At 46.9% G+C, this 13,331-nt stretch overlaps 1 protein-coding gene across 1 annotated transcript; it reads left to right on the top strand.

Moving 5' to 3' along the window:
• The first annotated feature begins 7,987 nt into the window (after positions 1-7,987).
• Positions 7,988-11,242, top strand: LOC144484152 (uncharacterized). The gene is made up of 2 exons (XM_078202694.1): positions 7,988-8,159; positions 9,436-11,242. The coding sequence occupies exon 2, from the start codon at positions 9,800-9,802 to the stop codon at positions 10,694-10,696; it is 897 nt and encodes a 298-aa protein (XP_078058820.1). The 5' UTR covers positions 7,988-8,159; positions 9,436-9,799; the 3' UTR covers positions 10,697-11,242.
• The last annotated feature ends 2,089 nt before the right edge of the window (positions 11,243-13,331 follow it).

The raw sequence follows: 13,331 nt of genomic DNA, 5'->3' as shown, positions 1-13,331 counted from the left end.
CCACCCAGGCCCTATCCCCATATCCCTACATATTTACCCACTAATCCTTCTAACCTACGCATCTCAGGACACTAAGGGCAATTTTTAGCATGGCCAATCAACCGAACCCGCACATCTTTGGACTGTGGGAGGAAACCGGAGCACCCGGAGGAAACCCACGCAAACACGAGGAGAATGTGCAAACTCCACACAGACAGTGACCCAAGCCGGGAATTGAACCCAGGTCCCTGGAGCTGTGAAGGAGCAGTGCTAACAACTGTGCCACCGTGCCGCCCCTTTTGGGACTAGCTTAGTGGTAAAAACTGAGCAGCATGGACAAGTTGGGCCGAAGGGCCTGTTTCCATGTTCTAAACCTCTATAACCTCCTAACATCCTGTCACTCTGTGATCCTTGTGAAATCTGAAACCAGGTATTCGCAACAAGACTCAAAGAGAATCAGCCCACTGGAGGCAAAGTCGTGAGACCGGCCAGTCCAGCAGAAAGAAACCCCCTGACCCTCCCCATTGACCAACTGTGAGAATGAACAAAATGCAGTCCTGGATGTAATTGAGAGCAGAAACAATAACAGCAGAATCCAACCTCTGGAATCACTCATGAAATTGTTGGTGTCTCAGCAGCTGGGATGAAACTCTGAATCCCTTCCCACATTGAGAGCAGGTGAACGGCCTCTCCCCAGTGTGAACTCGCTGGTGTATCCGCAGGCTGGATGAGTCAGTGAATCCCTTCCCACACTGAGAGCAGGTGAATGGTTTCTCCCCAGTGTAAACTCGCTGGTGCCTCCGCAGGCGGGATAAACAAATGAATCCCTTCTCACACTGAGAGCAGGTGAATGGCCTCTCCCCAGTGTGAACTCGCTGGTGCACCTGCAGGTTAGATGAACAAGTGAATCCCTCCCCACACTGAGAGCAGGTGAAGGGCCTCTCCCCAGTGTGAACTCGCTGGTGTGTCTGCAGGCTGGATAACTGAGTGAATCCCTTCCCACACTGAGAGCAGGTGAACGGTCTCTCTCCAGTGTGAACTCTCTGGTGTGTCTGCAGGTGGGATGACCGAGTGAATCCCTTTCCACACTGAGAGCAGATGAACAGTCTCTCTCCAGTGTGAATTTGCTGGTGTCTCTGCAGGCTGGATGACTGAATGAATCCCTTCTCACACTGCGAGCAGGTGAATGGCCTCTCCCCAGTGTGGCTGCGCCGATGAGCTTCCAGCTCTGATGGGTAACTGTATCTCTTCCCACAGTCCCCACATTTCCATGGTTTCTCCATGGTGCAGGTGTCCTTGCCTCTTTCTTGGGTGGACAATCAGTTGAAGCCTCGTCCACGCTCACAACACAAGTACAGTCTCTCCCCGCTGTGAATGATGTGATATTTATTCAGGCTGTGGAACTGGTTGAAACTCTTTAGTCCGTGCACTGGAACACTCTCACTCGAGTGTGGCAGAGTGTTGGTACTTTTCCAGTCATACTGATGTTTGAAATCTTATCAAATCATTTCTGCTTCTGGATTCAAAGTCCGATGATATTCAGCTCCCAAGGAATATGACTCTGTCAGATCTAGACGCGACGTTTGAGATTTCGGCCTGTGATTCCTCTTTCAATATCCTGTAAAATGGGTTTACAAAAGTCATCAGTGTCAGTACAGGATAGAAATTCAGAACAGACAGTTCTAGGATTGCTTCTCTGAGTGGAGGCCTGTGACTAGTGGTGTGCCGCAGGGATCGGTGTTGGGTCCATTGTTGTTTGTCATCTATATCAATGATCTGGATGATAATGTGGTCAATTGGATCAGCAAGTTTGCTGATGATACAAAGATTGGAGGTGTAGTGGACAGTAAGGAAGGTTTTCAAAGCTTGCAGAGGGATTTGGACCAACTAGAAAAATGGGCTGAAAAATGGCAAATGGAATTTAATGCAGACAAGTGTGAGATATTGCACTTTGGAAGGACAAACCAAAGAAGAACGTACAGGGTAAATGGTAGGACTCTGAAGAGTGCAGTTGAACAGAGGGATCTGGGAATACAGGTACAGAATTCCCTAAAAGTGATGTCACAGGTGGATAGGGTCGTAAAGAGTGTCTTTGGTACATTGGCCTTCATAAATCGGAGTATCGAGTATAAAAGTTGGAGCGTTATGGTAAGGTTATATAAGGCATTGGTGAGGCCGAATCTGGAGTATTGTGTACAGTTTTGCTCACCTAGTTACAGGAAGGATGTTAATAAGGTTGAAAGAGTGCAGAGAAGGTTCACAAGGATGTTGCTGGGACTTGAGAAGCTGAGTTACAGAGAGAGATTGAATAGGTTGCGACTTTATTCCCTGGAGCGTAGAAGATTGAGGGGAGATTTGATAGAGGTGTATAAGATTTTGATGGGTATAGATAGAGTGAATGCAAGCAGGCTTTTTCCGCTGAGGCTCGGGGAGAAAAAAACCAGAGGGCATGGGTTAAGAGTGAAAGGAGAAAAGTTTAAAGGGAATATTAGGGGGGGCTTCTTCACGCAGAGAGTGGTGGGAGTGTGGAATGAGCTGCCAAATAAAATAGTTAAATGCTTTTAACATTTAAGAAAAACTTGGACGGGTTCATGGAGAGGGGTGTGGAGGGATATGGTCCAAGTGCAGGTCAGTGGGACGAGGCATAAAATGATTCGGCACAGACAAGAAGGGCCAAAAGGCCTGTTTCTGAGCTGTAATTTTCTATGGTTCTAGTTTCTATGGAACATTCTTTCCTATTTCAGTCCCCAAAAGCTGTAAATCTCCATCCCACACACTCTCCCTCCATTCTCACTCTGCTGTATCTAATATTCACCCTCCCAATTCTCCTGAAGGTGCTGATTGAGGCTGATTGACAGATCCATGCTCACTGCTTCCTGTCCTGGACACAGAGACCAGAACAAATAGGAGCTGCAGTCGGCCATTTGGCCCATCGAGTCTTTTAAACTATTCAATGAGATAATTCGTTCATCTACCTCAGCATCATTCTCCCCACACTAAACCCATATCCCTTGATATCTTCAATATCTAGAAACCAATCAATCTCTCTCTTGAAAATAGTTGATGACTGAGGTTTCACGGTCCTCAGGGATTGAGAATTCCAAAGATTTACCACATCCTTGAGTGAAGAAATCCCCCCACATCTTAGCTTTTGCTCCATCTTCTTGTCTGTTCCCCATAATCCTTGACACCCTTGTCAGTCAAAGATCTGTCGAACTGGAATATATTCAATGATCCTGAGCTTCCACTGGTCCCTGTGGAAGAGAAATCCTCTGAGAGAAGAGATGTCTGGACCTGCAGGGTGTATTCGGGCCGTGCGGCCGACAGCGGGTGTTTGTGAAGCCAGAGCTCCCTCCCTACCCCGACTCCCGGCTACATTTCTCCCGCAGCCCCACCAACTCACCCGCTGAAAAAGGCGTCTCCCCCATTCACAGGACTCCGAGCAAAGTGACACTGCGGATGCTCCAGATACAGCACTGCGCCTGCGCAATAGGCTCCTGTAGAATGACGAGGGCACGTTCACAACCGGGTATCTGTATCTCTTCCTACAGTCCACACGTTTCCATGGTTTCTCCATGGTGCAGGTGTCCTTACCTCTCTCTTGGGTGGACAATTAGTTGAAACTTCGTCCACACACAGAACAAGATTACAGTCTCTCCCCGCTGTGAATGGTGTGATATTTATTCAGACTGTGTAACTGGTTAAAGCTCTTTCGTCAGTGCATTGGAACACTCTCACTCAAGTGTGGCAGTGTATTGATGCTTTTTCACTCACACTGACATTTCAAATCTTTTCAAATTGACAGACTGGACAATCACTTCTCCTTCTGGATTCAAAGTCCGATGATATTGAGGTCCCAAGGAATATGACTCTGTCTGATCGAGACGTGACGTTTGAGATTTCGGCCTGTGGTTTCTCTTTCAATATCCTGTAAAATGAGTTTACAAAAGTCATCAGTGTCAGTACAGGATAGAAATTCAGAACAGACAATTTCTATGGAACATTCTTTCCTCTCTCATTCCCCAAAAGCTGTAAATCTCCACCCCACACACTCTCTCCCCATTCTCAGCAGGTCTGGCAGCATCTGTATGGAGAGAAAAGAACTGATGTTCCAGAGCATTGACAAAGGGTCATCTAGACAAGAAACATCAGCTCTTTTCTCTCCTTACAGATGCTGCCAGACCTGCTGAGATTTTCCAGCATTTTCTCTCTTGGTTTCAGATTCCAGCATCCGCAGTAATTTCCTTTTATAAGGCTGCAGATGCCTCCTCCCAAGTAACATGCGTGTGCCCAAGACATCACCACTTGTTTCCCTTATTTCTTTAGCACTCATGGTGCTCTCCGCAGTAAACACAGAGGAGAAGTATTCATTAAAAATCTCACCCATCTCCTGTGGCTCCACACACAGATGGCCATACTGATTTTTAAGGGGATCTATTCTCTCTCTAGCCACCCTTTTACTCTTAATATCGTGATAGAACCTCTTGGAATTTTCTTTAATCTTACCTGCCAGATCCATATCATACCCTCTTTTTGTCCTCCTGATTTCCCTCTTCAGTATTTTCTTACACTTTTTATAGTCAGAGTGATTCACTTGTCCCCGATTGCCTAAACCCAATGTATGCTTCCTTCTTTTACCTGACCAGAGCCTCAATGTCCCTTGTCTGCCAGAGATCCCTAAATTTACCATTCTTTCTCTTCATCTTAACAGGAATATACTGCCCCTGGACTCTTGCCATCACACTTTTAAAACCTCCCATTTGCCAGTCATTCCTTTCCCTTCAAACAAACTCACCTAATCAACATCTGCTCGATCCTGCCTAATGCCCACAAAAGTGGCCCTGCTCCAGTTTAGGGCCTTGACCTGTGGACCTGTCCTATCTTTTTCCAGAACTATTTTGAAACTATTGGTGCTCCCAATAGTGCTCCCCGACTGACACTTCAGTCACTTGCTCCACCTCATTTCTTAACTGTCTAATAGAAAGTGAGTCCAGGAATTGATAATGAAAAATAAGGAGCTGGGAGATGAATTGAACAAGTATTTTGCCTCGGTGTTCACAATAGAGGATACAGTTAAAACTCAGAAACAGCTGGAAATCAGAAAACAGAAGTGTGGGATGAACTCTGAAAAAGCACAATTCCCAGGGAAGTGGTCCTCAGCAAACTGTTGGAGCTGTGGGCTGATGAGTCCTCGGGTCCTGCTGGGCTTCATTCTCGGGTCTTAACAGAGTGAGATAGTTGATGTGTTGTTCAATTTTCTAAAATTCCCCATCGGGAATTGGATAAAGGGAAACCGGTGGATGCGCTGTACTCAGATTTCCAGAAGACATTTGATGAGGTGCCACATCAAAGGTTATTGCAGCAAATAAAAATTCATGCTGCGGGGGGAACATATTGGCGTGGATAGAAGATTGGCTAACAGCAAACAATGGGCAGAAATGGATCATTTTCTGGTTTAAGAGAGAGAGAGAGACCTGGGCCAACCTTTCCAGAGTCTGCACCCTCCCTGGATTCAATTCCTTTCCCTTCAGTTGCTGCAAGTCCCCAATTTCCCCCAGAATGAGAAAAGAAATGGAAAGGGGGAGAAAAGAAAGTGTTTTACTCACAGATATTAGTGACAGGAGGAAGTTTCAGTCAGTCTGAAGATCAATCTTCATTCACACAAAGCCTGCGCTCAGATTGGCCGGAAGACCAGAATCCTTCCGGTCCTCCAACTATTCCCATTGGTCAACACCTCAGCATGAAGATCAGAGGGTGGGTTCTCCCCCGCACATGCGCAGCTTTCCCTCTCCCCCGCACATGCGCAGTCCCGGGCCAGGGGGAGGGGGAGCTCACCGAGCGGCTTCTCGTTCTGGCCGGAGCCGCCAGCCGGTTGCCTGGAAACCTTGACTCAAGGAGGTGTAAGGGGATGGGGAACAATGGATGGGGGCGGGGCTCCCGGGTCCGCGCGCCCGGGCCTGCGCACTGGAACCCGGAGACATCACCGCGGAGCAGAGTGACTCCTATTGGCTGATTCAGGCAGGGCTCCATTGTGACGTCACAATGCAGAAGTTGGCCAATGAGCTTCAGAGTGAATCTTCCTCCTCTGGGCAACATCTGGGAGGAAATCAATGTTTCCCCCTTTCCATTTCTTTTCTCATTCTGGGGGAAATTGGGGACTTGCAGCAACTGAAGGGAATGAAGTGAATTCGGTCTGTATATTCCACACATTTTTACTCCAGTAATGTGGACATCTATCTGTCTGGCAGCCTGCATGGAAATTTTCAGCTCACTGCGTCCAGGGCAGGAAGCAGTGAGCATGGATCTGTCAATCACACATGAGGACGGCCTCAACCGGGATCTTGGGTTCATGTCACACTATCTGTAATCCCCACGACATGCCTGGGCTTGCAAAATCTCACCAACTGTCCTGGCTGGAGACAATACACATCTCTTTAACCTGTGCTTAACCCTCTCTCCACTCACATTGTTTGTACCTTTAAGACTTGATTCCCTGTAAAGACTCGCATTCCAACCATTACCTTGTAAATTGAGTTTGTGTCTTTATATGCCCTGTTTGTGAACAGAACTCACACTCATCTGATGAAGGGGCAGCACTCCAAAAGCCTGTGGCTTATGCTACCAAATTAACCTGTTGGATTTTAACCTGGTGTTGTGAGACTTCTTACTATGCTTACCCCAGTCTAACGCCGGCATCTCCACACCCTGAGTGGAAACAGAGAGAAGTAGGAGAGGCCGGAGGTGAGGAGAGAGATTTTATGCATCGACAACTCAACAGGAACTTTGACAGAATTTCCAAACCCTGTGAACACCATCAGCTCCAAGTTCCTCTCCAACTCACACACCATCCTGACTTGTCTGACATCCAGTACTGAAAGAACAGAAATTTATTTCATATAAATACTGGGAAGACTGAACCCATTGTGTTCAGTCCCCACTATGAACTCCACTCCCTCACCAACAACTTTATCTCTCCTCCTGGCAACTGTCTGAGGCTGGACCAGGCTGTTCATAACCAGGGTGAAATAGTTCATCCCAAGATGAGCTTCCAGCCACATGTCCACATCATCATCAAGACCACCTTCATTCATAGAAGCATTAATAGTAATTAATTAATGATAATGAATAATAAAATACAGCGTAGAAGGAGGCCATTCAGCCCATCGAGCCTGCACCGACAACAATCCCATCCAGGCCCTATCCACATATTTACCTGTTAACCCCCTGATACCAAGTGGCAATTTATCATGGCCAATCCGTCTAACCGGCACATCTTTGGACTGTGGAAGGAAACCGGAACACCCGGAGGAAACCCACACAGACACGGGTAGAATGTAGAAACTCTGCACAGACAGCGACCCGAGGCTGGAATTGAACCCGGGTTCCTGGCGCTGTTAGGCAGCTGCACTAACCACTGTGCCACCGGGCCACATGTCAGTGCCATCGCCCGACTCCAGCCCAGTCTCAGCTCATCTGGAACTCTCACCCATTCCATTGTGACGTCACACCCTCACCCATTCCATTGTGACGACACACCCTCACCCATTCCATTGTGACGTCACACTCTCACCCATTCCATTGTGACGTCAGGGCTTCACTCTCCGATCACAATCCCTGCCGGCCTCCCACCTGCAGCCTCAATGGCGGCAGTCAGCCCGGGTCTAACACTACAAGCTGCCGCTCCATTGGGTACAAAGGGGGGGACCGGGAAGTTCATTTCCGGGGTTTGGGTTTGAACAACATGTTTACAAAGTCTCTCCACCCACCCGCCACATTTATCATTCCCCGCGCGCCGCCCTCTACCTCGTATTGATCTCGCTTCCAAACTAAAACCGGCCGTCCGTCGCCATTACCCGCACTGCGCATGCTTCAGGTCGCGCCCCTCATTCACTCCGATTGGTTGGAGGACCCGCCGCTCCCGCTCGGTCCTCCAGCTCCGCCCCCTCTTCCTATTGGTCCGGAGCTGCCGTCAATCAGTCCCTCGGTCATTGTGATGTGGAGCATGCGCAGTGTCATTGCTGTCCTTGGCGCTTGTTTGTCCCGGAGAAGCGGAGTCAGCGTTAGGCGGTGGCTGGGAGGATTTGGAAACACTTTGTGGATCCGCAAACCCTTCAGAATCATTGTCAGCTCCCTGGTTTGCAGCTGCGGGGCTTCTCCCTCCCTCCCGGGAACAGGCCCAGGTGAGTGGGGAGGATTCACAAACACCCGCTGGAGGCCCCAACACCCCCAGTAAAAAGCTGCAGCTCCCGGGTTTGCAGCTTTTTCCCGGGAGGGAGTTGGGGAAGTTTTGCGGAGACAATTCCCGGTTGGTTCAGTTAGTGGTTCCTGGAGCTCAGAAACCCTGAGTTAGAATCCAGAACCCCACACTGGGTGGTTGTTTTATTAAATACTTTTTATTTATTAATGATCTGTTGAAGAAAATAATAATTTGTTTTGAAAAATCATTTTATAGCACTTGTGAAAATACCCATTAAAATAGCAATTCTCCCAATGTATTTCATAGAATCCCGACAGTGCTGAAGGAGGTGATTCGGCCCATCGAGTCTGCACTGGCAACAATCCCACCTAGGCCCTGTTCCCGTAACCCCACATATGTAACCTGCTAATCCCTCTAACCTACTCATCCCAGGACCCTAAGGGGCAATTTAGCATAGCCAATTCCCCCAACTGGCATCTCTTTGGACAATGGGAGGAAACCGGAGCATCTGGAGAAAACCCACGCAGACATGGGGAGAACGGGCAGACTACACAAGGACAGTAACCCCAGTTGGGAATCGAACCCAGGTCCCTGGAGCTGTGAGGCAGCAGTGCTAACCACTGTGCCACCTCCATTGCTGATGAGAATTTTAATTTACTGACTTGGGAATTAATTCTCAGGAATAGTCATTCTGAAAATGACCATTAAAATGTGTTTTAATTTACCCCATAATTGCAGATTTCAGTTTGCATTTCAAAATTGAATTGAGAATGTCTGAGAGCAAATGGTAAAATGAGGTTTGAGACACCAGCTGCAATTATTTTCTGTGACTGATGATACCTTTGTGCCTGTGCAGGAGGTAATTCCGCTGCTGTTGTGGCACAAATAAAATGAAGCCTTTCCTAGGAACAGGCCCATGTTAATGGTCACTGTGGTGTTTCATTGGTGGGCAGAGCACATGTGCCCATTGTGGTAACAACAGAGTCAGTGGGGCTGCACGTCCCCTGACTTGGAAGGAAAATAATTGACTCCTTGACTGTACTCTCAATCTGTACATGGTCTGGAGGACTGAATCCAGCTGGAGGGAGAGGGAGCTGGGCTCAGAGTGGAGATGGGGCAATGAGTTTGATTTCAGCTCGGGGACAAGAGAGAGAGTGTGTGGGATGGGGATTACAGCTCAAGATAAATGAGATAGAGAAATGTTTCGTGGAAACTGAAATTGTCTGTTCTGAATTAGTTTTTTAAAACTCTTTTTGCAGGGAACTTGATGAGGAGGATTCACAGACAGGAAACTCAAACTAAACTTCAGATCAAAGTCTGACAGAGCCATTCGATTCATTCTGGCCTGAATATGATTGCTTTTGACAGTGGAGGGAGAAATCATTCCCTGTTTTGTCAGTGGGAGAAAATTTCAAAATTCAATGTGACAGCAAAAGAACGGAGACACACACACACCCAAGTGAGAGTGCTCCAGTGAACTGACTGTGGATAGAGCTTTAACAAGTTACATATCCTGAAAGACATTACACCATTCACAGTGGGGAGAAACCATACACATGGTCTGTATGTGGGTGAGGCTTCAACTAATCATCCAACCTGGAGAGACAGAAGGATACCAGCACCATGGACAAACCGTGGAAATGTGAGGATTGTGGTAAAGGATTCAATTATCCATACTTGCTGGAAAACCATAGACACAGTCACACTGGAGAGAGGCCATTCATCTGTTCTGTGTGTGGGAAAGGATTCACTACCTCATCCCACCTGCTGTTACACCAGCGAACTCACACTGAGGAGAGGCCGTTCAGCTGCTCCACCTGTGGAAAGGGGTTCTCATGTTCATCCAACCTCAGTGCACATCAGCGAGTTCATACTGGGGAGAGATCGTTCACCTGCTCCTTGTGTGGGAAGGATTTTGCTGGGCCATCCGGTCTTTGGTCACACCAGCGAATTCACACAGGAGAGAAGCCATTCACCTGTTCTGTGTGTGGTAAGAGATTCACTCTGTCATCTAACCTGCTGTCACACCAGCGAGTTCACACAGAGGAGAGACCGTTCAGCTGCACTTCCTGTGGAAAGAGGTTCAGGTCTTCATCCAACCTCAGTACACACAAGCGAGTTCACACTGGGGAAAGGCTGTTCACCTGTTCCACGTGTGGGAGGGAATTCACCAATTCATCCGGCCTCCTGTCACATCAGCGAATTCACACTGAGGAGAAGCCATTTATTTGCACATACTGTGGAAAGAGTTTCAGGCAGTTATCAATCCTCACTGCTCATCAACGCACTCACACTGGGGAGAGACCATTCACTTGCTCCATGTGTGGGAAGGGATTCACTCAGTCTGGCAGCCTGCATTTCCATGAGCTCACGCACACTGGGGAGAGGCCATTCACCTGCTCTGTGTGTGGGAAGGGATACACTCGGTCATCCCACTTGCTGACACATCTGCAAGTTCACAATTGTCAGCAGGAGTTGGACTTTGCAGTTACTGCAGCTGTTAATCACATCCAGGATTGATAGTCTGACAATATTTGGTTTGTTTCTGCTGACATTAACAATCGCTACAACTGGCTGAAGTTTAATGTTCTGAGATGTCACTGATTTTCAGGGCTGCTGTGTCCCTTTTTAAAAGCACCATCTGTGATTTTTTAAATTCAGGAACTCTCAACAGGAACTTGTTGATAATAAGTTTATGAACTTTTCCTGAAATCTGAAATTGATGTTTGGTGCAAACTGTACAATTCAGTGTCTGAAAGGTTCCACTGCTTAAGATTTCCAATTGTCTCCAGACAGGACAGCCAGTGAGATTCTGCAAGTCCAGGAGGCAAGCTGTGGGGGTTACTGTCTGGAGACAATACACATCTCTTTAACCTGTGCTTAATGCTCCCTCCACTCACATTGTTTGTATCTTTAAGACCTGGTTAGCAGTAGAGATTCGCATTCTTATCAGTATTCTGTGACTTGATTTTGTGTCTCTGTGCCCTGTTTGAGAGCTCTATCTGATGAAGGAGCAGCGCTCCGAAAGCTAATGGTATTTGCTACCAAATAAAGATATTCATACCCAGTCTTGCTCATTTGTGTGGGGGGCTGAATGCCTTTTTGGTGCTGGCAGCTAATTAGTGGAAAGTATCACTCGTGTAACCACGACATAGTCACAGAATGAAACAGATTAGTGTTCCCTCTGTATTGTGCAGCCTTGTGATTGTGCTAAAGGCCATCACTTTCAGATCTGAAAAGTGCCTGGGTCAAGGTCAAATTACCCCAGAAAGGGACATTTTCTCTCTCATCTGAAGCAACAGGTGAAGCAAATCATTTCACACTGAAACACATCTTCAACGTTGCGGTAGTTTGTTCAGTTACACACTTGGTGGTCACGTGACTCTGGTTGCAGCATTCCTGAGCCTCATTGGAGGGATTCCTCACATGAGCCGAGTATGAGAGTATCTCTGGCCTCCAGTGATGCAGCCGCTGAATCTATTCCTGGAAAAAACACATTTGGAATATTGTGATAATGTTGTCTGAATCCATCAGGACAATTTTGTATTCAAGTGTGGAGTGGATAATGTTCACTGTTTTATATTCGGGTCTGGGGGGGGATAATGTTCACTGTTTTATATTCGGGTCTGGGGGGGATAATGTTCACTGTTTTATATTCGGGTCTGGGGGGGAATAATGTTCACTGTTTTATATTCGGGTCTGGGGGGATAATGTTCACTGTTTTATATTCGGGTCTGGGGGGGAATAATGTTCACTGTTTTATATTCGGGTCTGGGGGGATAATGTTCACTGTTTTATATTCGGGTCTGGGGGGGATAATGTTCACTGTTTTATATTCGGGTCTGGGGGGGGATAATGTTCACTGCTTTATATTCGGGTCTGAGGGATAATGTTCACTGTTTTATATTCGGGTCTGAGGGATAATGTTCACTGTTTTATATTCGGGTCTGGGGGATAATGTTCACTGTTTTATATTCGGGTCTGGGGGGGATAATCTTCACTGTTTTATATTCGGTTCTGGGGGGGTTAATGTTCACTGTTTTATATTCCGGTCTGGGGGATAATGTTCACTGTTTTATATTCGGGTCTGGGGGGGATAATGTTCACTGTTTTATATTCGGGTCTGGGGGATAATGTTCACTGTTTTATATTCGGGTCTGGGGGGGATAATGTTCACTGTTTTATATTCGGGTCTGGGGGATAATGTTCACTGTTTTATATTCTGGTCTGGGGGGATAATGTTCACTGTTTTATATTCGGGTCTGGAGGGGATAATGTTCACTGTTTTATATTCGGGTCTGGGGGGATAATGTTCACTGTTTTATATTCGGGTCTGGGGGGATAATGTTCACTGTTTTATATTCGGGTCTGGGGGGGATAATATTCACTGTTTTATATTCAGGTCTGGGGGGGGATAATGTTCACTGTTTTATATTCGGGTCTGGGGGGGATAATATTCACTGTTTTATATTCAGGTCTGGGGGGGGATAATGTTCACTGTTTTATATTCGGGTCTGGGGGGGACAATGTTCACTCTTACATTCGGATCTGGGGGGGATAATGTTCACTGTTTTATATTCGGGTCTGGGGGGGATAATATTCACTGTTTTATATTCAGGTCTGGGGGGGATAATGTTCACTGTTTTATCTTCGGGTCTGGGGGGGACAATGTTCACTCTTACATTCGGATCTGGGGGGGATAATGTTCACTGTTTTATATTCGGGTCTGGGGGGGATAATATTCACTGTTTTATATTCAGGTCTGGGGGGGGATAATGTTCACTCTTTTATATTCGGGTCTGGGGGATAATGTTCACTGTTTTATATTCGGGTCTGGGGGGGATAATGTTCACTGTTTTATATTCGGGTCTGGGGCGGCTAATGTTCACTGTTTTATATTCGGGTCTGGGGGGGGGATAATGTTCACTGTTTTATATTCCGGTCTGGAGGATAATGTTCACTGTTTTATATTCGGGTCTGGGGGGGATAATGTTCACTGTTTTATATTCGGGTCTGGGGGATAATGTTCACTGTTTTATATTCTGGTCTGGGGGGATAATGTTCACTGTTTTATATTCGTGTCTGGAGGGGATAATGTTCACTGTTTTATATTCGGGTCTGGGGGGATAATGTTCACTGTTTTATATTCGGGTCT

The sequence above is a fragment of the Mustelus asterias genome, unplaced genomic scaffold (assembly GCF_964213995.1).
Source record: "Mustelus asterias unplaced genomic scaffold, sMusAst1.hap1.1 HAP1_SCAFFOLD_94, whole genome shotgun sequence".
Classification (NCBI taxonomy): Eukaryota; Metazoa; Chordata; class Chondrichthyes; order Carcharhiniformes; family Triakidae; genus Mustelus; species Mustelus asterias.
The sequence above is the reverse complement of the archived record's forward strand: the minus strand, read 5'-3'. Positions and strand labels throughout refer to the sequence as shown.

Excerpts from the sequence above, each read along its gene's own strand:
- LOC144484152 (XM_078202694.1), top strand. The coding sequence starts at position 9,800 with ATGGACAAACCGTGGAAATGTGAGGATTGTGGTAAAGGATTCAATTAT.